At 39.3% G+C, this 19,953-nt stretch overlaps 1 protein-coding gene across 3 annotated transcripts in view; it reads right to left on the bottom strand.

The window, feature by feature from the left end:
* The window catches only part of UNC80 (unc-80 homolog, NALCN channel complex subunit), a 223,869-nt gene that overhangs the window by 90,221 nt on the left and 113,695 nt on the right, over positions 1–19,953 (bottom strand). For 2 of the 3 annotated variants that reach the window (XM_047773388.1, XM_047773389.1), the window contains exons 27-28: positions 15,359–15,459; positions 12,244–12,444 (exon numbers count right to left, since the gene is read on the bottom strand). In XM_047773388.1, coding sequence (XP_047629344.1) covers positions 12,244–12,444; positions 15,359–15,459 — 302 coding nt within the window. Of the gene's footprint in view, positions 1–12,243; positions 12,445–15,358; positions 15,460–17,402; positions 17,607–19,953 lie in introns of all 3 variants that reach the window. The other variant, XM_047773387.1, reaches the window with a different exon arrangement.

Raw genomic sequence — 19,953 nt, 5'->3', positions numbered from 1 at the left:
GTGCCAGGGCAAGCCCTGCCTGGCCACGGAGAGTGCACCACCACCATGAAAAAGAAAAATACAAGCAAAATGAAGAAGCTCAGAAACCATTCCCAGTTAAAGCAACAGGAGAACTCACCTAAAGCAGTCAACAATGAAACAGACCTTTGCAGTCTGACAGACTTGTAGTTCTAAAGGGAGATAGTGAAAATACTGAAGGAATTAAGAGAAGATATGAACAGTAACACAGACTCCCTCAGAAAGGAACTAGAAAATATAAGGAGGAGCCAAGAAAAATTAGAAAATTCATTTGCAGAGATACAAACTTAGCTAAGGGCAGTAAAAACCAGAATGAATAATGCAGAAGAAAGAATTAGTGATGCAGAAGAAAGAATAATGGAAATCACCCAAACAGGACAGCAGACAGAAAACCAAATAAAAAAAAAATGAAAGCAATATAAGAGACCTATGGGATAACATAAAGCAGGCCAATCTACATACAATAGGAATTCCAGAAGGAGAAGAAAAAGAAAAGGGGATTGAAAATATATTTGAAGAAATTATCACTGGAAACTTTCCAAATCTAAAGGATACTGATTTCAAGATACAGGAAGCACAGAGAGCCCCAAACAAGTTGAACCCAAATAGACCCACACCAAGACATGTTATAATTAAAATGGCAAAAATTAATGCTAAAGAGAGGATCCTAAAGGCAGCAAGAGAAAAGCAAAGTGTCACTTATAAGAGAAGCCCCATAAGACTATCAGCTTATTTCTCTACAGAAACTCTACAGGCCAGGAGGGAATAGCAAGAGATATTTAAAGCACTGAAAGGAAAAAATATACAACCTAGAATACTCTATCCAGCAAGAATATCATTTAAAATTGAAGGGAAATAAAAAATTTCTCTAACAAACAAAAGCTAAAAGAATACAGCAATACAAAACCCGTTCTAAAAGAAATATTGAAAGGGCTTCTCTAAAAAAAAAAACAAAAACAAACCAAAAAACAAAACTAGGATGGAGGAAACCACAATCAGAGAGCAGTCACTTAAATAAGCCAGCATACAGATCTAATCATGAAGATGTTTAAAATAAAATAAAATTTAATAAAAGGCATCAAAATCATAAAATGTGGGCAAGGGAAGTAAGGAAATGAATAGATTCTTTTTTTTCTTTTTTTAAATTTTATTATGGTAATGAAGTGTTTGAACCTACAGGACTATCAGCCTAAAACACACAATTATAGGAAGGGGTTAACATACTTAAAAAACAGGGCAAGCACAAATCAAAACTGAACAGTACATTCACAAAAAGTGAAAAGAAAAGTTCTCAAGCAGAAAATAACTGGAGACCATCCAACCAAAAAAAGAAAGGAAGAATGGAGGATCATAGAATCAACTGGAAAACGAGATTTAAAATGGCAATTAATAAACATTTATCAATTATCACCTTAAATGTCAATGGACTGAATGCTCCAATCAAAAGACACAGAGTGGCAGATTGGATAAAAAAGCAAAAACTTTCAATCTGCTGCATATAAGAAACTCACCTTAGGACAAAGGACACATATAGATCGAAAGTGAGGGGGTGAGAAAAGATATTTCGTGCCAATGGACAAGATGGGAAAGCAGGAGTTGCAATACTTACATCAGACAAAATAGTCTTTAAAACGAAGGCCATAAAGACAAAGAAGAACACTATTTAATGGTCAGAGAATCCATTCAGGAAGAGGATATTACAATCGTCAACATATATGCCCCAAATATAGGAGCACCCAGATACATACAACAAATACTAACAGACATAAAAGGAGAAATTGATGGGAATACAATCATAGTAGGAGACTTTAACACCCCACTCACTTCAATGGACAGATCCTCTAGACAGAAAACCAATAAAGCAACAGAGATCCTAAAGGAAACAATAGAAAATTTAGACTTAATTGACATTTTTAGGACATCACATCCAAAAAAATCAGAATACACATTCTCCTCAAGTACACATGGAACAGTCCCAAGAATTGATCACATATTGGGGCACAAAACTCACCTCAACAAATTTAAGAGTATAGAAATTACTTCAAGTATCTTCTCTGACCACAATGGCATGAAACTAGAAATCAACCACAGGAAAATAAATGAGAAAAAACCCATTACATGGAGACTAAACAACATGCTACTAAAAAACCAATGGGTCAATGAGGAAGTCAAGAAAGAAATTAAAAAATACCTCTAGACAAATAATAATGAAAACACAACCTCTCAAAATCTATGGGATGCTGCAAAAGCAGTGCTCAGAGGGAAATTCATAGCAATACAGGGCTTCCACAAAAAAGGAAGATCTCAAATTGACAAATTAACCCACCACCTAAATGAATTAGAAAAAGAACAAACAAAACCTAAAGTCAGCAGAAGGAAGGAAATCATAAAGATCAAAGAGGAAATCAATAAAATATAGATTCAAAAAACAATAGAAAAAAATAAATAAAACCAAGAGCTAGTTCTTTGAAAAGGTAAGCAAAATTGACAAACCTCTGGTTAGACTCACCAAGAAGAGGAGAGAAAAAAACCCAAATAAACAAAATTAGAAGTGAAAAAGAAAAAAAAAATGGAGTTCCCCTCGTGGCGCAGTGGTTAACGAATCCGACTAGGAACCATGAGGTTGCGGGTTCGGTCCCTGCCCTTGCTCAGTGGGTTAACGATCCGGTGTTGCCGTGAGCTGTGGTGTAGGTTGCAAACGCGGCTCGGATCCTGCGTTGCTGTGGCTCTGGCGTAGGCCGGTGGCTACAGCTCCGCTTCAACCCCTAGCCTGGGAATCTCCATATGCTGCGGGAGCGGCCCAAGAAACAGCAACAACAACAACAACAACAGATAAAAAGACAAAAAAAAAAAGAAGTGAAAAAGGAGAAATCACAATGGATACTGTAGAAATACAAAAAACCACAAGCGAATACTATGAACAATTATATGCCAACAAATTTGACAGCCTGGAAGAAATGGACAACTTTCTAGAGTCTTACAGCCTGCCAAAACTGAATCAAGAAAAAATATATCAACTGAACAGACCTATCACTAGAAATGAAATTGAATATGTCATAAAAACACTTCCTACAAATAAAAGTCCAGGACCAGATGGCTTCACAGGTGAATTCTACCAAACATACAAAGAGGAACTTGTACCCATCCTCCTTAAACTTTTCCAAAAGGTTGAAGAAGAAGGAACACTCCCAAAGACATTGTATGACCCCACCATCATCCTAATTCCAAAACCAGACAAAGATACCACCAAAAAAGAAAACTATTGGCCAATATCTTTGATGAATGTAAATGCAAAAATTCTCAACAAAATTTTAGCCAACCAAATCCAACAACATATCAAAAAGATCATACACCATGACAAGGTGGGATTCATCCCAGGTTCACAAGGATGGTTCAACATACGCAAATCAATCAACATCATACACCACATTAATAAAAGAAAATTCAAAAACCTTATGATCATCTCAATAGATGCACAAAAAGCATTTGACAAAGTCCAACATCCATTTATGATGAAAATTCTCACCAAAGTGGGTATAGAGGGAACATTCCTTAACATAATAACAGCCATTTATGACAAACCCACAGCAAATATAATACTCAATGGAGAAAAGCTGAAAGCCTTCCCACTAAAATCTGGAACAAGGATGCCCACTCTCACCACTGTTATTCAACATAGTACTGGAAGTCCTAGCCACCGCAATCAGACAAACAAAAGAAATCAAAGGCATCCAAACAGGAAGAAAAGAGGTAAAACTGTCCCTGTATGCAGATGACATGATACTATACATAGAAAACCCTAAGGACTCAACCCCAAAACTACTTGAACTGGTCAACAAATTCAGCAAAGTAGCAGGATATAAGATTAACATTCAGAAATCGGTCGCATGAAATATTAGAAAAGGAATACAGAAATACAATACCCTTTAAAATTGCACCACAAAAAAAATCAAATACCTGGGAATACACCTGACCAAGGAGGTAAAAGACTTATATGCCAAGAACTATAAAACATTAATCAAGGAAATTAAAGAAGACGTAAAGAAATGGAAAGATATTCCATGCTCCTGGATTGGAAAAATTAATATTGTAAAAATGGCCATACTACCCAAAGCAATCTTCAGATTCAATGCAATTACTACCAAATTACCCATGACCTTTGTCACAGAACTAGAACAAACAATCCAAAATTTTATATGGAACCACAAAAAACCCATAATCTCCAAAGCAATCCTGAGAAACAAAAAACCGAGCAGGAGGCATAACTCTCCCAGACTTCAGGCAATATTACAAAGCCACAGTCATCAAGACAGTGTGGTACTGGTACCAAAACTGACATATGGAACAGAATAGAGAACCCAGAAATAAATCTTGACACCTATGGTCATTTAATCTTTGACAAAGGAGGCAAGAACATAAAATGGGAAAAAGACACGTTATTCAGCAAGAATTGCTGGGAAACTTGGACAGCTGCATGCAAATTGATGAAACTAGAACACACCCTCACACCATGAATGAAAAAAAAATCAAAATGGCTTAAAGTTTTAAATAGAAGACAAAACACCACCAAACTCCTAGAAGAGAACATAGGCAAAACATTATCTGACATCAACCTTACAAATATTTTCTCAGCTCAGTCTCCCAAAGCAACAGAAATAAAAGCAAAAGCAAACCAATGGGACCTAATCAAACTGTCAAACTTTTGCACAGCAAAGGAAACCAAAAAGAAAACAAAAAGACAACTTACAGAATGGGAGACAATAGTTTCAAATGATGCAACTGACAAGGGCTTAATCTCTAGAATATACAAGCAATTTATATAACGTAAAAACGTCAAAACCCAATGGAAAAATGGGCAAAAGACCTGAATAGACATTTCTCCAAGGAAGATGTACAGGTGGCCAACAAGCACATGAAACAACGCTCCACATCCCTGATTATTTGAGAAATGCAAATCAAAACTACCATGAGATACCACCTCACACTACTAAGAATGACCGTCATTAATAAGTCCACAAATAACAAGTGCTGGAGGGGGTGTGGAGAAAAGGGAACCCTTCTGCCCTGTTGGTGGGAATGTAAGCTGGTACAGCCACTATGGAGAACAGTATGGAGGTACCTTAGAAATCTATACATAGAACTATCATATGACTCAGCAATCCCACTCTTGGGCATATATCCAGACACATGCACCAGCATATTCATTGCAGCTCTATTCACAATAGCCAAGAGCTGGAAACAACCCAAATGTCCATCTACAGATGATTGGATTAGGAAGATGTGGTATATATACACAATGGAATACTACTCAGCCATAAAAAGGTGAAATAATGCCATTTGCAGCAACATGGATGGAACTAGAGACTCTCATACTGAGAGAAATAAGTCAGAAAGAGAAAGACAAGTACCATATGATACCACTCATATCCAGTATATAATATACAGCAAAAATAAAACCTTCCACAGAAAAGAAAATCATGGACTTGGAGAATAGAATTGTGGTTGCCTGGGGGGAAAGGGAGGGATTGGGAGCTTGGGGGTCAATGGATGCAAACTATTTCTCATGGGATGGATTTACAATGAGATCCTGCTGTGTAGCACTGACAACTATGTCTAGATACTTACAATGCAGCGTGACAATGGAAGAAAAAAAATTATGTATATATGTATGTGTAACTGGGTCCCCATGCTGTACAGTGGGAAAAAAAGTGTTTTGGGGGAAATAACAATAAAAAATAAATTAAAAAAAAGAAATTTTAACTGAGGATATATAGGAAAATAGTCCAAAGAAAAAGGACAAAGATTTATGTCTATTTCTCATACTCTGGGAAATGTAGGATTTTGCTTAATCCTGTCTGCTGGGGACAGAAGGTATGTCAAGCTTCTCAGTTATCAAATATTTAATATTTGGCATGCTTCCTTGAGAAGCATGGTGTGGGAGTTTCCTGGTGGCTCAATGGGTTAAGGATCTGGCATTGTCACTGCTGCGGCTTGGGTCTGTGGTGGTGTGGGTTTTGACCCCGGCCCAGGAACTTCTGCATACTATGCACACAGGAAAAAAAAAAAGCGTGGTGTATTCTGCTGGTCTCGATATAATTATTTGTTTTAGTGGAAAGGGAAGGGAATTGGAAAGGCTTTTACACTAGAGTGATTGACTAGTAACTCTTCATGAGGGACTTGTCAGGCTTAAAAGATATTAAAGATGGGTACACGTGTGATGGGCATTTGGGTGCATTATGTGAAGGTCCTAATGTCTTCTACTGGTATGACTCCTGATTTAGACTAACAAAGTTAGCATAAGTTGCTTTTTGCTTTGGTAACTTGGTGTAAAACTTGACTAGAAGAGAGGAAGAAAATGGATGGAATAGAGAGCTAGTTTGGAAGGCATCTATTGGTTATTAGTGATTCTCGAAGAGTTAGAAATTTCACAGGAATGTGAGATATAGATGGTAGTTGGAAATACACATCAAGCGGGGACTGTAAAGAAAACCAAGACTAGTAACCCAAGCCTGAAGGAACTGATCACTAATAGAGGATGTCAGTCATTGCTGAGCTGATCTACCAGAGGGAACCATGGTCAATGGGAGGCAGTTACACTGTCCCAAGAATTGGCAGGGATCTGGGGGCATACTTGCCATGGAAGGGTGTAAAACATGAACTACTGCCATTTTCTTCTATGTAAATATCTTAGACGTCTTCATTTTAAATGGCTCCCTTTCTTCTCTCCACATCCTGGCCACTACTGATTAAGTTTTCAGTGCAAAACCAATCCTTTGACTGGCCAGGGAATTGTCACTTGTGGTGTGCAGATCAAAAGGAGGAGGGGTTGGTGCCATCAAATTCCCATCCTAGGGAATTCAGGGACAGAGTCTGATTCATTTGGTGATAGTTGCTAGGGCTGAGAAATAATGATGCAACCTTGGGATTTTCAGTCTAAGTACCAAACGAATGAAGATGAAGTTACTAGTCAAGGGACAGAGATGAGTGAGCAGAAGGAAGCAGAGATGAGAGACTCTGTCCATCTTAAGATAGAGCAATGTTGTATCTCATTCCTTCGAGGCCTTATTTCCCATCTCTCCTGGGTTTTATAACATTCACTGTATCCTTTCAAGAAACTCTATTTTAACAAGCTTCAATGGGTTTCTATTCCTTACAACAAAATATTATTGACAAGAGAGGCATCATAATTAAGTAAAATTTTTATTTATTCATTTAATAATTCAAGTATGTTTATTAAGAATTAACCATATGCCTAGTAACTGGGCTAACTTCTGAGGATAAGCTGAGGAGCAAAATCCCCATGCCATCTGCCCCCTGGAGAGTGTATCTTACCAGGAGAGACAGCTAACAAACAAGCAAATGAATGAAAAGTCAAGATAAGTAGAAAAGGAGATACATGTCATGAATGATGATACACTGCAGGAATAATTAGATATTTAAAATTTGGGAAAATCGGAGTCAGCCTACTGGATTCTTTGGAAAAGGGACTGCCTCATGTTTCTGGGAAGAAACAGCATGCCAATAGAAGCGTAGTATTTCTCTAAAGGTAACCAGACCCTTTGTGTCTTGCACGTCCTTGACACAGGGGTTATGTATGTTATGGTAAGGAATCATTCTGGCCCATGAAATCAAGACCTAGGGCCTGGTCTTGGCCTCACAACTGTGTTTTCTGTAGCCTTACAAAAAATATTAGTCCTTTAGGAAATCAGTTGGCTTTTTGCCATTTCCATTGGCTTCACAGTTTATGGACATTGTGCTCTTCCTTTTTTTGGGCACAGATAACCCTTTATCTACCTCTCCTTTTTTGGAAGAAAGGAAAAATATTTCATCCACTACTTTTTTTCATCAGCAACACTAATTGAACATTTACTCTATTTAGAACATAGCATTAAACAAGGTACAGGTATACAGAACAAATAAAAGAATTATTTGGTGACTTAACCTTTTGGTGAAGGTGTTATATAATATATAAAATATATGAAACTATATAATTACAGTTATTATAAACCTATCAAGTTTGGAAGTGCACTAAAACAGATTAACAGAGAGTTTCTGAGCACCGAAATATAGTTTTGCAGATTGATCAGACTTAGATGGGTTACGAAATGTACTAGCTGCCACAAACATATTCTGCCACAAAACCAATTAAAAAGGAAACAGGAATGAAATACTAATTGATCATAAGTCTCAATTTTAATCAGAATCATTGCTTTTATTCTTAATTTATTGCCTACTCTGTTTTCATTTTGGCTCTGGTATGTGGACATTGTTCATTTAGGTGACAGATTCAGATCAGGCAAATGGAAACATCATGAGAGAATTTTAAAAAAGCCTGAACAGGAGGCTGGCATTTTGGAAATAAAATATTTATCAGAGAAGATGCAATATATCTTTTCAGTTTTCCACTTGCACGACTAATTTCAGTGTGTTAAGGTTAGGGGACACTGACTCTTGCTTTATTTTTTCTTTCCCTTTCTGAAATGCAAGCCATACCTAAGGTGGCTAACCCTTTCTGCTGCCTCAGGCCAGTGTCCTGGATGGGCCAGAGTTGGAGGGCACTCATGAAACTCCCCAGCGCTATAGAACACACTCATTCACTCAAGATTTATTGTCCCACTGCTATAGTGCCATACTCTATTAGGTACCACACAGAGTACAAAATGTGTAAGACAGCCTCGGTTCTCAAGAAGTTTGGAGTTCCCACTGTGGCTCAGTGGTAATGAACCCAACTAGTATGCATGAGGATGGGGGTTCTATCCCTGACCTTGCTCAGTGGGTTAAGGATCCTGGGTTGCCATGAGCTGTGGAGAAGATTACAGACATGGTTCATATCTGGAGTTGCTGTGGCTATGGTGTAGGCTGGCAACTGCAGCTCTGATTTGACCCCTAGCCTGGGAACTTCCATATGCCACAGATGCAGCCCTTAAAAAAAAAAAAAAAGGTTTTATAATTAAGTGATGAAGGAGAAATAGGGATGTAAGTAGTTCCATTCTACAGGCAGCATGATCTTCCAACCTCTCAGTGCTTGTCAGTATTCACAGGCTAAAGACTAAAATCCTTCCCGTGACCTTGGAGGCTCAACCTGTTCTGCTCTCTACCTGCTTATGCAGCCTCATCACACATCTTGGTCCTCCATGCTCCAGCCATTGTCCTTTGTATTCACCTCTCTGTTTGGAGAATTCTGTATTCAACTAACATCTAGGGATCCTTCAGCCAAAGCTCATCTGTTACTTTATTGGAGACACTGTCTTATTTCCTACAGTAAATTCAAAGTCTTATTCATAAGCTCTGTCGGCACAGAGGATTTCTCTTTTCTTGTGCTTATGTCATTGCTATGACTTTTCATCAATTTGAGGTGTTATTTGATTGACGTCTATCTCTCTGACAAGACTGTGTGCATCATTGGAGGGCAGGGCCATCTCTCTTGTGCCATCATTATACCTAGCACAGAGTATGGACTCAGCACGGTCCATAGGTTCTTTAAATGTATTGAATAGACACATGGCTGGCTGAATGAATAACTAAATGAAGAATGTGAAAATCATAAGTAAAGCACCTTGTAGTTTAAAGAAAGAAGGAACAGAATATGACATTAATCACTACCTGCAGTACACTGTGTGGCAAACACTAGGGAGAGAGGAGGCGGCCTTTGAACTGGATCTTGAAAGATGTTTGGGTTTGGCCATATATAGATTACAGATGAAGATACAGACAGAGTAAAAATATGGAAGGAAGAAATCTCAGCAGGAGCATGAACAATGAACATGAATTTAGGCTGCAATATTTTTTACAACTTTCAACATACATGGTTTTCTTCTAAAACTAAGGGAGTTTTTAAATGAAGAACTTACCTAAATGAAAACTGATTTTCTTTGAATGTAGGGTCATTTATGTTTGACAAAAATTACATACCTGTATCTCAAACATAAATGACGTGTCTATATATATACATTTTTCCTTTAACGTCATCATTTAGCAGCTCATGTAGTTTCCCCACCTGATTTCCCCTCAGAATTTTTGCAGTTTGAATACCCTGAGATGCAATAGAGTCTAACAGAGAAAGCCCTGAGTTTGATATTCCATGTTCCTCAATTAAAGTCTAGCTGACTATGTTCTATATGTAACTCTAGACAATCCCAGTTTTCTGAATCTCAACATTTTCATCTGGAAAATGGGGTAAATAAGATTTGTCAGAATCAAAAAGTACTTCATCAATGACACACACCTACCTTATACTCTCATTCATATGCTTCAAAAAAAATACTAAAAGATCATATTCCAGAAGCCTGATATACACATTTTTTTCCTTTAGAAGCTTATATTAGTCAAACTTTCTTCCATGTACCTGCATTGCTTTCATACTTTAAAAATTATATAAAAATAAAATATAAAAACTCCCCTTTGTGAGTGATAAAGCATCATAAATTGCTAGGCACCTCAACTGGGCATTTTTTTTTTGTTATTGCTCATATATCCTCCAGTTTGATTTGCATTTTATTGCTGTCCTCCCCCCCACCCACCCCCTGCCAAATCTGGCTTATAAACTCCTTAGTAGAAAGATCCTTTACTCCTACTTTATTTTTTATTTCTCCAAGAATATCTGGCTTCATACAGTGCCAACAGCAGGTGCCCAATGAATGCTTGTCAAGATGAATAGGTATTATATACAAATCTCTTTGCAAAGCCACTTGTGAGGAGCAGCTGCAGGGGTGGTCAGCAGCATGCCCGTTCAGGGGCAGGTGGGTAACTCAGAGCTTCCCTGGCAGGAGCGTGGCGGCTCTGGCTACTGTCTTCATCTTCTGCCGGCTCAGCTGTTCAGTTGTCAGGAAAGTGCAGCTGAATGCTTAGAAAATGTAATCATTTCTTGAAGAAGTTTCCTTTAGTCTGACTTGACCTAAGTTACTCCATTATTTAGCTGTGAACAGTTGGGCCATTTATTATTTATTTCTTAGTACATAGCTGTATCAGTATCTTATTACTGCTGTAACGAATTACATAACCTTCCTGGTGGAAAACAACACACATTTAATATCTTATGGTTCTGGAGGTCAGAAGTCTAAAATGGATTGGCAGGGCTGTGCTCCTTCCAGAGGCTCTAGGGAATCTCTTATTCCCTTATCCTCTCCAGCTTCTAGAGGCTTCCCTGGCTCATTACCCTGCCTCACTCTGACCTCTGCTTCTGTTGTCACATCTTTGCCTCTGACTCTCCTACCTCACTTTTTCAACAACATGGATGGAACTAGAGACTCTCATACTAAGTGAAGTCAGTCAGAAAGAGAAAGACAAATACCATACGATTTCATTTATATCTGGAATCTGATATATGGCACAAATGACCTTTCCACAGAAAATAAAATCATGGACATGGAGAAGACTTGTGGGGGCCAAGAGGGAGGGGGAAGTACTGTGAATCTGGGGTTAATAGATGCAAACTATTGCCTTTGGAATGGATAAGCAATGGGATCCTGCTGTATGGCACTGGGAACTATGCCTGGTCGCTTGTGATGGAGCATGATAACATGAGAAAAAAGAATGTATGTTTGACTGGGTCACCTTGCTGTGCAGTAGAAAATTGACAGAACACTGTAAATTAACTATAATGGAAAAAATAAAAATCATTATAAAAAAAAACTTACAGGGACTCTTACGATTACACTGGGCCCACCTGGATAATCCAGGATAATCTCCCTATGTGAGATCCTTAACGTATTCACATAGGCAAAATCCCTTTTGACAGGTGAGGTGATGTATTCAGGAGTTCCAGGGATTAGAATTCAGACATCTTTAGGGGGATATTATTCTGCTTATCACAGTAACCTACTCAGAACCATGAATTCATATTTATCCATAGAAATAAGACAATTATCTGGGAAAAGAATTTGTTTGCTCATGGACATGAAGACAGAGCACTTGTCTTTTTTTTTTTTTTTTTCCTGGCTGTGCCCATGGGCATGTAGAAGTTTCCAGTCCAGGGATCGAACCTGTGCTACAGCAGCAACCAAAGCCACTGCAGTGACAATGCTGGATCCATAACCTACTGAGCCACACAGGAACTCCAAGCACTTGTCTTTTTTGCATATGTCTTCTCTATTTGCTCAAAATCACAAAGATGTATAGTCTGGTTTATACAACTGCAGTAGGCTGAAATTAGCATTTCCAGAGAAAGGGTGGTTAGGACGTAGTTTTCCCTATCATCGGTATGTTGTCATGTGATCACACACTCACCTCTTTCTGTTTCTTGCCCCTGAGAGCCACGTTGCTGATGCTATTGCTCTCACGAAGGGAGTCCACAGTGTCTCCATAGAGCAGTTTAATGGCCCTGACCAGCCGGGCACAGGAGCGGCTGTGGTACAGGTAGCAGTGTGGGTGGCAGTAGTCAACGTGGGTGCAGATGAAGCTTTGCTGATTGCACAGCAAGATCATGACCTGGAACACAGACATCACTGAGCCTCAACCAGGCAAGCAGGGTACAGACACACCATGGACAACTATGTGGAGTGGAAGATGAAGAGTCAGAACGTCAACTTCCCTCCGTGGGTCTTAACATCACAATAATTCCACAAGAGAACAATAGTTCCCACAAGAGAACAAGGAGTTATAAGCCTTTATGTATGGGGCTTCTCTTGCTCTCTGGATTCACACTTGATAGAAAGTTCTTGTTCAAACAACAAAAAGTTAAGTGATCTTCAAAAACGTAAAAGAATTATTGGGGAGTATATGATTCCCAAATATTTTCCAATGAAGGTTCTCAACTTAAAACACATTATTTCTTAAGCTCTCATGTTGCAGAAGGAGCCAGTGGAAGAGTAGAAACTGAGGAGAAGTTATCATCCCAGAGGATTCGGCTGGCCTTTGATAGCTGTGGGATGTCTTTAACTCCAGCCCACCTACATGGAACATGAAAACATTTCTGCATCTTCTACCCTGACCTTTAACTTTCAACTGGGCTTTGAACCCCCTGTAGAACTTTATTTCTTCTATTACCACCCCCCCCCCCCATCTTTTGGGCTATTCTTGCTCTTCAAGTTGTGGCTTGATCTGGCTCAAATCCTTGTATCTCTTAGACTTCCCAAGTAGGATTCCATAAAAAAACTCAGTAAATTTAAAGGATATGGTTAATTTAAGAAAAAGAATGAAGGGCTTTGAGTTTCTAACTTCTTTAGTTGCCTTCCTAAAAAGGTAGTAGCATTTCAAGAGATGCAAGCTTAGTCAAATCTGCATTGAGTAATCTTCTGAATGATTCTATCCTTCATGAAACAAGTTCCTACACCAACACCTAACCTGTTAGAGACTGTGTGCCATGTTGGAAGGAGAACATAAACTAAGTCTACATGGACAAGGCCAATCAAAACTGCCAGGCAGGGCCGGGCATTCCTTAGGAATGAGAGGTGTTGCTTACTCTGAGACAAAGGTAAACAATAATAACAACACACCTCTGTCAAACTTAGCTAACAATACCTCATATTCTTCAAAGTCCCCCCCCGACCCCAAAATATATATGTGTTGCCTGTATGGAATATTCAGCTGTCTCTCAAGATTCATTGAAGGGCCCTGATATTTCTGTTTGTACAGATCTGAGATAGGGCACAAATCAGAACTGTAAAGTTTTCCTTGTTATTCTCAAAATTGCCCAGAAGCTGGTTTTTTGACTAATAAAACTGACGAACTTCTAACAGGACTGATTAAAAAAAGAGAAAGAAAAGATATGACCTACTAGTATCAGAAGTAAGAGTGGCTTATCACTGTAGATCCCACAGAATTTAAGATAATCTTAAGAGAATATTATAAATATCCTTTTTGCTAATAAATGTGAATATTTGGATTAAACTAACAAATTCCTAGGGAAAAAAATCAATTTGCCCAAACTGCTCCCTGAAGAAAAAGACAATCTGAACAGTCCTAATCGTATTACATAAATTAAATCTATAATTAAAAACCTTCCTACAAAGAAATTTTAATGCCAGGAAGTCTCCACCAGTGATTTCTTCTAAATATCTAAATAACTTAGGTCTTAGATAGACACTTCTAGACAGTTAACACCATGCAGAAAACTAAAAAGCATTATTGAAGAAAATTTAAGAGAACCTAAATAAATGGTGAGATATAAATTAATGGAGGGATAAATCATTTTATACATTAGAAGATAATACAACAAAGATTTCAATTCCACAGTTTCGCATGATCTTTATATTCAGTATAAGGTTGCTGTGGAAGCTTTTTAAATGGAAATCAAGTGGGTGATTCTAATGGAAATAAATATAGCCAAGATCAGACTAGGCCATTCCGAAGAAGAAGAATGAAACTGGAGGATTTACACTTCGGTGAACAAAAAAAATCCATACACAACAGAATACCTAGCATATGATGCCAATCACATGCATTTCAAAACCAGACAAAACTAATCTTTGGTTTTACAATGGAATTAACTGGTAGGGGAAGGGAGTGGCTGGTAGAGGGCCCAGGCAGGGCATTTAAGGTGATGCTAATGTTCTTTGCGAACAGATGTGTTCACTTTGTGAAAATTCAGAGTGGTATACGTAGATTTCGTATGCCTTTCAATATGTTGGTTGGACTTCACTAAAATGTTTACTATAAAAACAGCTCCCTCAGAGATTCTCAAAATCAGCCAGTTCTAAGGGCACAACGCTGTAAACTCTGAGCATCAGGGACTGGCCAGCCCTTACCTGACCCTAGCAGGAAGTCAGATTAGAGTCAGAGGAGATGGAGACACATTCCACATCTAAGATCAACAAGAGTCTTGCCAATTGTGGACCTGATATCAGGCTTCCTTACCTTTTGTTTCCTTTCTTCATGCCCAGCTCAAACTTTTAACTCTAATCTGTGTGTGATGTACCCTTGGGGTCCCTTCCTGCCTGTGCCCTCTGGAGAGCCCTTGGGGGTGTGACCTTCCTCATCTTAGAATCTCCATGTCCTGGTCTACAATTTGATCTAACAGAGAGTCAAGGCTGACACCATGACCTTGCTCTCAGTATGTGTGGTGACCTGTATAAAACGGATGACAATGCCTTGCCCGTGTCACTCAGGCCATCTTGGCCACCAACTTGGCTTGGTTCCTCAGGGTTTTGACTTAAATTGACTCACAAACCAACCAAAAAAAAAAAAGGACCATTGGTCCCTGACAAGGTTCAAATGAATACTATTCAGCAGAAGACCAATTTTAGTGAGTATCCAGAGGTTCAGCTGAAATAAAAGCCTACAGTTTTTCTTAGTGGCCACAATGGATGGATGGTTTAAATGTAATCTTTTGTTCTCCCTCTGCAGATCTTCCCCAGGGTCAGAAGAAATTGATATCAGGGCTCCTTCAGAGATTCCTACTTACATGAAGCCAGGACATGTTCCTGTGGTAATTTTCCTCCACGCCAGCTGTACTCACTCCCTCTGGCTCAATGCTGGGCTCACTTGCACTCCAAGGACTCCCTTCTTCAAAAGAAAAATACCAAGAAAGGTTGTATTGTTCTGTCTCCCCAGAAAGGGTGTCGCTATGGTACAGCTGTCCATGCTTTTGAATCCTAGGGCAGACTACCATGGCCCATGGGTTACAGGGCATAGCATCCACGTTAGTGGAGGAATATTAATAGGAGCTGTTCCCTTCACCACTGGCTGAACTGGTAATGACAAAGAAATTTATGATCTGTTATGGTGGCTCCCATGGGAGCAGAGAAAAACAACAACAACAACACAGAGTCAAGTCCTTGAATTGCTGAGATGAGCAAGTTGTTGGTTGAGTGTGCCCAAATCTGTTCCAGACTGCCCAGACCTTGCAGGTGTCATTAAGGAGGAACACCAAACAACGTGCAGTGGCCACACAGGATGCTGTGGCCTCCACTGCTGCTGGGACTACAGCCAGTGCTTCAGCTCCTAGCACTACCCGGCTTTGCTAACAGAACTATCTCAAAGATGGGTGGTGCCTCGGGAAAACTAAGGGGATTTGGCAGTAATTGTGCCCAATCGTGGACACTCTTTGGTCCAAACTCTTCTCTGTAGGAAAGCATGTATGAAGGAGACATCTCTGAGGAATTCTCTACTTAATATACTAGATAACCAAGCTTCATCCTCAAATCTACAAGCTTTTCTGGGTATTTTCTATGACAACACTATGCTTCTAGCTTGGATGGTCTGACTTAACTGGTTGAGCTGAATTGATCAATTTAAATAATTAATTCAAATAATATTGTATCTCCAAACTAACTGATGTATCTGTTACAGCTCAGACCTGTATCATAAGGTTTTTTTTTTTTTCCCTACTGTCTCCTTAAAAAATAAGCCGAATCTTAACTAATGCATAAATTAGCTATTTTCAAAGGCACGGGCGGGTATGTATAGAAACATTTCCTATATTCAGCTTCCTTTGATTAGATATACTCAGCTTCTCTTTCAGCAGACTTGATCAATACTCTATCTACATTTCCTCACTAACTTCTGAAATGACTTACTTAGAAAAAAAGAGCTTTCCATTTTGGTTTTTATACAGGGACTAACTGGCAAAAAATCACGTATTTCAGTTTTTACCTAACAGTTAAATCCTAGGCATGCCTGCTTGGTATTTTTTCTTGTCTATTACGATGATGATGGGGACCCACAGGTCTAACACACTTTGGGATTCAGAGTCTTCATGGGTCCTATAGTGACAAGCTATAATTCTCATGCTCTGTTTGTACAGAGAGCACATTCTCAGGATTTCAACACACTTCACGACCAACCCTAATTTATCTTTGGAGTACCCCTTTAGAATAGGGAAGGAGTAAACAGAACTTTCCCCATTGGGTAGCTGGGGAAAACAAATTCCTGAGACGTCAAGAGACTTGCTGAAGGTCACTAAGTGTTAGGTGGAGAGAATCTTTCCTTTCTCAAATTTTGGTTGTTTTTATGGGGAAACAGAGACTTTAATTTAGAGAGGACTTTAGGCCAGCTGTCCCCAAGGGAACTTCTATGTTTTGCTTTAAAGGTACTGACTAGGAGAATAAATGCACAAACACCTGGATTTCAAAAAGCTGTCCTCATCACTAAAATGTTTTCTTTCCCTAATGTAGACTCCATATCCACCCTGCTCACCTGCAGTCCTTGAACCAGCAGCCTCAGCTTCACCAGGAGGCTCGTTAAAAGTGTTAGAACCTCAGGCTTCCACTTTGGAAAAGCTGAATCAGATCCTGCACTTTTAACAAGCTCTCCTGGGTGTACGTCAAGGTTAGAGCAGCCCTGCTCGGGAGGACAGCGTGGTTTACAGACTGAATGAGCACTCTAACCTATGACTCTGCCCTCCATCTATCAACGAGTAAGAAAACGGCCTTGCGCTGTTTCCGGATTTGGGCCCTGTCTTCCTACCCCCCACGTCCGTCCCTGCACACCCCACTCCTCTATGTTACCTAGGTCAGTGACAGTGTCCCTGCTCTGGGACAGCTGCAGCTCCTCAGCCTCAGACTCTGAGTCCTGCCGTGATAACTTGCTGCTCTTTAAGCTGCCGACTCGGCGAATGCTGGACAAGGAACCCCCCTTCTTCACCTGGAAACTGCGGGTTCCTTTAATCTGGAGCAGGCGGGAACCTCCTATCCTGATCTTCCTGCTGGGAACTGTATTAAAAGAATAAAATAGGGCTTTTTCCCCCTTAGTTCTCTGTAGCCAGTGTTAGATCCAAGCTCTCCCCAACCTGTCCCTCAACAGCCTCCTCTTTCTTGGCCGGGATGAGCAGCCTGTCTGGACAAGGAGCTTCTCCCAGGGCCCCCCGTCAGGCTGCTTTGTTAGGCGGGTGGGAGGCTGGGTCCACCGGGAAGGGCTGGTGCAGCTTCTTTCTTGGACACACAGCTCATCAGTGCTGGGAACAACCTGGTCTCTCTGGCCCAGAATTCACAAGCATGAGCGCGCCCTGGCCACAGCATCCTCCAGGACCGGTAGTACGTTCATACAACATCACTGCTTGATGCAATAGAAACACAAACCATTTTTGTTTTTCTGCTGAAATGGGACTTACAGATTTATGTGAGTCATGAAAACACCTTCATTTGGTAATATATCATAAATAAATAAAAACAAGAGGAACTTTCCTCCCCAATAGTTAGTGGGTTCTGCTCAGCTCCTCAGCAAAGGCACTAAAGAATTTGTTTTCAGTGGGGTGCTTTGGGTGAACATGAGTAGGAAATGGTGCCATTTTCAACGCACCTAGTGATTTCATAGCATTCTCCTCTCAGTCAAAAGGTTGGGTAAAATACGAATCCAAAAGTTGCAACAACCTGAGCAAATCTTTTTTTTTTTTTTGTCTTTTTGCCCAATCTTACAGTCAATATATACCAAGAAGAACATGCACTAGTCTTTTTTAGTGTTCTGAAAGAAAGTCATCAGTGAGGGGGGAAAAAGGTAAAAGAAACATGTTCAACATCAAACCCTACATTTTAATCGAAAGCATCTTTATTTCCCATAGTCATATCAACACCTTCCTTTTCTTTTGAGGATTTAGTATTGTCCCACATTGAAAGCGTGAGGGTGGGATAAAGAAAGTTTTCAGGGATTCAAGTGATTATCAGGAAGGGGCTGTTTTTGTAAGTTTTCTTTCTTAAGACATGAACAAGATTTCTTACTTATTCAAGTTACAGCTATTAATATTTTAAAAAATCCCAATCAGAAAGATTGCATTTTAGTCTCAAGTTTTTTGCTCACAGGAGAAAAATTATGTCGCTATGAGAGAACACACACGGCTCCATCAAATGTTAAGTATTTACTTTCAGTGCCACATATAGGAGCCCAGAAGAATTTCTACTGAATAATGTGAAGTGTTTAATTTCTGATTTACTCTTGTGACTGAGAAAGACTAACATTATCACCACTGAGCTGGCAAAGGCCTCATGGAGCCCCCTGAACACGACTGGATAGGATTCCACATCTGAACAGAAATTCTTGCAGTGCAATTGGATACATTCCACAAAGACTATGGCCCGTGGTGCTCTGTTATAACTCTAGCACAAAACTCATCCACTGTATTTTTCATTATTATTTGTAGGCTTAATTAAGACTTCATTACCTACATGAAATGCATTTGAAACAGAATATACTTATCGTTGTTAATGACTATTAATACAATTTCATGTCAAAGTAGATGGGGAAGTAAAGAAAAAGATTAAAGAAATAATTAAAACTATTTTTACAGAGGCATACTCTGGGATTCTTTGTCTGACTTCATGATATTTTTCAGCCTACGAAAACAGCAAAATAACCCCAAATTCATGTCATCTGAAAAAATTTAATTTTGAGGATCTGTTCTACCACCAAAGATAATTGGAGACATCCTATAGCACTGAAAAATTAATACTTGGAATTATAGCTTTGGTTATTTACAAAGGATAGGCAGTTAGAATTCAGATTGGTATAGTACATGAAAGACATCAGTTGAAATTGTACATCACTGAATTTTAGCCTGTATCTCCATGACAACAAGAGCTAGTATGAAAGTAAAACAAGCTCACCTAAATTGGATAAAACATCTCTTTTCCCTTTTCTCTCTATATTCTTTAGCAAGTCCTGCTGATGCAACACTTCAAAATATCATAGCATTTTGAAAGTCCTGTCACCTATTCCCTGGACTACGAAAATTGCTTCCTTTTACCCCCAACTCCCACAGCTATGATTTCTGTTTTAAATACATAAATCATAAATACAAATAATATATCATTTTCTGGTCAAAACCTGTCAACAACTCTCAGATACATGTAAAATAGAATTAAAATCTTAGCCGTATCTACAGATCCTATTTATTTGCCCTCTGCGTGACCTGTCTCCTACTACTCTTCCGCCAACTTATTCTGTTGCAACATTGTTGGCCTTTGTGCCCTTCTCCACGTGCTTCACATTCATTCCTGCATCAGAGCCCTGTTCACTGTGGTCTCTGTTTGGAAGACTCCCCCCTCAGCCCTTTGCTTGAATGGCTCC

Source organism: Phacochoerus africanus, chromosome 3 (genome assembly GCF_016906955.1).
Source record: "Phacochoerus africanus isolate WHEZ1 chromosome 3, ROS_Pafr_v1, whole genome shotgun sequence".
In the NCBI taxonomy this organism is placed as follows: Eukaryota; Metazoa; Chordata; class Mammalia; order Artiodactyla; family Suidae; genus Phacochoerus; species Phacochoerus africanus.
The sequence above is the reverse complement of the archived record's forward strand: the minus strand, read 5'-3'. Positions and strand labels throughout refer to the sequence as shown.